The sequence below is a fragment of the Vollenhovia emeryi genome, unplaced genomic scaffold, assembly GCF_000949405.1.
Source record: "Vollenhovia emeryi isolate VEMERY1.0 unplaced genomic scaffold, V.emery_V1.0 DF944119.1, whole genome shotgun sequence".
NCBI classification, from domain to species: Eukaryota; Metazoa; Arthropoda; class Insecta; order Hymenoptera; family Formicidae; genus Vollenhovia; species Vollenhovia emeryi.
The window spans coordinates 1-2243 of record NW_011962247.1 but is presented as its reverse complement, the minus strand read 5'-3'; the positions used below and the strand labels follow the sequence as shown (position 1 = coordinate 2243).

Sequence of the window (2243 nt, the reverse complement as noted above, 5' to 3'; positions counted from 1 at the left end):
CATGGACCAATGTTATAACTCACCCTGTATAGGCTGTGTTCTGCCGAAGTTAGCTAAGAATAAGCGCTTTATGCTGATTGGATAGATCTAGAAGAATAGCTCTATTTCAGCACAGATCTGAAAGTATAATTCAATGAACGCAAAGCGCTTAGCAAGCGCAAACTTCTGCTGGACACAGGCATAGCCCTTTTAAAACCGTATAACTTTTGTCTGAAACATTTTTCCGTATCTCCTATATTTGTCGAGATATTTCACCGGTCCGGTACTTTTTCCTCACCCTGTATAGAGTCCCTGTAGTAAGAGTCTGGCAAGGGTTGGCGCAAAATGGCGTCTGGTCTGTTCGTTATCGCTGCATTACTGCACTAGTGCAGTTAGTTAATTGCACTAGTGCAGTAATGCAGCGATAACGAACAGACCAGACGCCATTTTGCGTCAACCCTTGCCAGACTCTTACTACAAGGACTCTACATCTGACAAGGCAGCATCGCTTTCGCTATTCAGTCGTGTTGCTTCGTATCTGGCGGTTACTTGATGTCAGAATGGAGTGGTCGCAAGACAAAGTACTTGATTTAATAAATGTATATAAAGAAAAATCTATTCTTTGGAGTGCAACAAATCCGCATCATTTTAATCGCTTAAAAAAAATGATGCATGGGAGGAAATCGCGCGTGACACTGGAATATCGGTCGAGCATTGCAAAAAGAAGATGGAATATCTTCTTTCTGCTTTAAGAAGAGAAAAATAAAAAATGAGAAAGAGCATGGGTACGGGGAAAGGTAAGTACTTGATAAATGCAAATATTTTTCTGTAAAAAAAACAATTTTAGCGGATATGAATTGGTTGTGATTTCCCAGGAAAATGAGTTTCTTCTGTTGCCTCATAAGTTTTATGTGATTCATGAAGAAAGTTCAATTACAATTAATTATAAGTAATACTATTTATCGCTATATATATATATAGTAACTTTTCGTACACAAACTATAACCATACCTAACTAACTATAATTTGTTATATTTTTAAAGGTGCAGACGAAATTTATAAGAGTACATGGTTTGCATTTGACAGCTTAAAGTTCCTCTTGGACAAAAACACCCCCCGTCGAACTATTAACACTGTAAGTATTTCGAAAAATTGAAGGTTTATAGTTACTTTAAATTTAAATAATAAATTTTAGTTTATAATCTAAGTGTTCGTACTTGATAGTGATGATAATTCATAAACTCATAAACTATTGTATGCACTAATTCATAAACATAAATGAAAATTCATAATAGCCTCACGATAATCATAGGCGTTTCTACGCATATTTCTCTTGCCACTCAACTCTTCCCTCATTAACGAAATAATCTGTTAGTTCCTGCCTGATTTCTTTTGCTTTCAAAGATGACTTCCTAGGCACTCTTCTGATAGAAAGTAAAGACGTGGGAGTTTCATTTTCAAGTGCTCTCCAGCTTCCTCTGATTAGCTGGCCGTTCTCTTCATAATCGAAAGTTCCAGGGGGAGTGTAGATCGTTGCTGATTGCCTTCTTAAGAAATTGTGAAGGCAAGCGATTGTCATAACTACGAGTTCTGCCTTTTCAGGTTCCAGAAGCATTGGTTTTCTAAGAACTCGAAAAACTGATGACACTATACCGAAAACATTTTCAACAATTCTGCGTGCTCTGCAAATCCTATAGTTGTAAATGCGTTCTTTAGACCCTTTTGGATAAAACCCAGGGTATACTTTCATTAGATACTCAGTCAGAGCGAAAGCTTCATCTCCTATGATGAAATATGGAATGCATTTTGTTGAGCCATTAACTAGAGGTGTAGGCTGAGGTAAACGTAAAGATTTTGTTTCCAGTTTATTATATAACTCTGTGTTGGCAAACACCCCTCCATCTGATATTCTACCTTGACAGCCTACGTCGACAAACATGAAGTTGTAATTTGCGTCAACAAGTGCAAAAAGAACAATGCTAAACATCTCTTTATAGGAAAAAAATTCACTGCCACTTCTTATTGGACACTGTATTATTACGTGTTTTCCATCGATTGCACCTAGTGTGTGAGGATAATTCCACAGTTCATCAAACTGTTTCGCAATAAACAACCAATCCTTCTCTGTTCTAGGTACCTGAAAAAATTGTGCAAATAAATCCTAAAGGGAAAAGTGCATTTCATCAATATGGCAATTTGTTCTTGATATAACGTAGTACTTAAGAGAAAAACAAAACATATAAACAGGCACATTTGATTATAAA

The 2243-nt window shown here is 36.6% G+C and overlaps 1 protein-coding gene across 1 annotated transcript; it reads right to left on the bottom strand.

Moving 5' to 3' along the window:
• Positions 1–398: 398 nt before the first annotated feature.
• On the bottom strand, positions 399–2140 carry LOC105564102 (the record flags this gene model as incomplete). The annotated part of the gene is made up of 1 exon (XM_012016228.1): positions 399–2140. A coding segment is annotated over one exon (843 nt), but the record flags the coding sequence as incomplete, so codon positions are not given.
• Between the last annotated feature and the right edge of the window lie 103 nt (positions 2141–2243).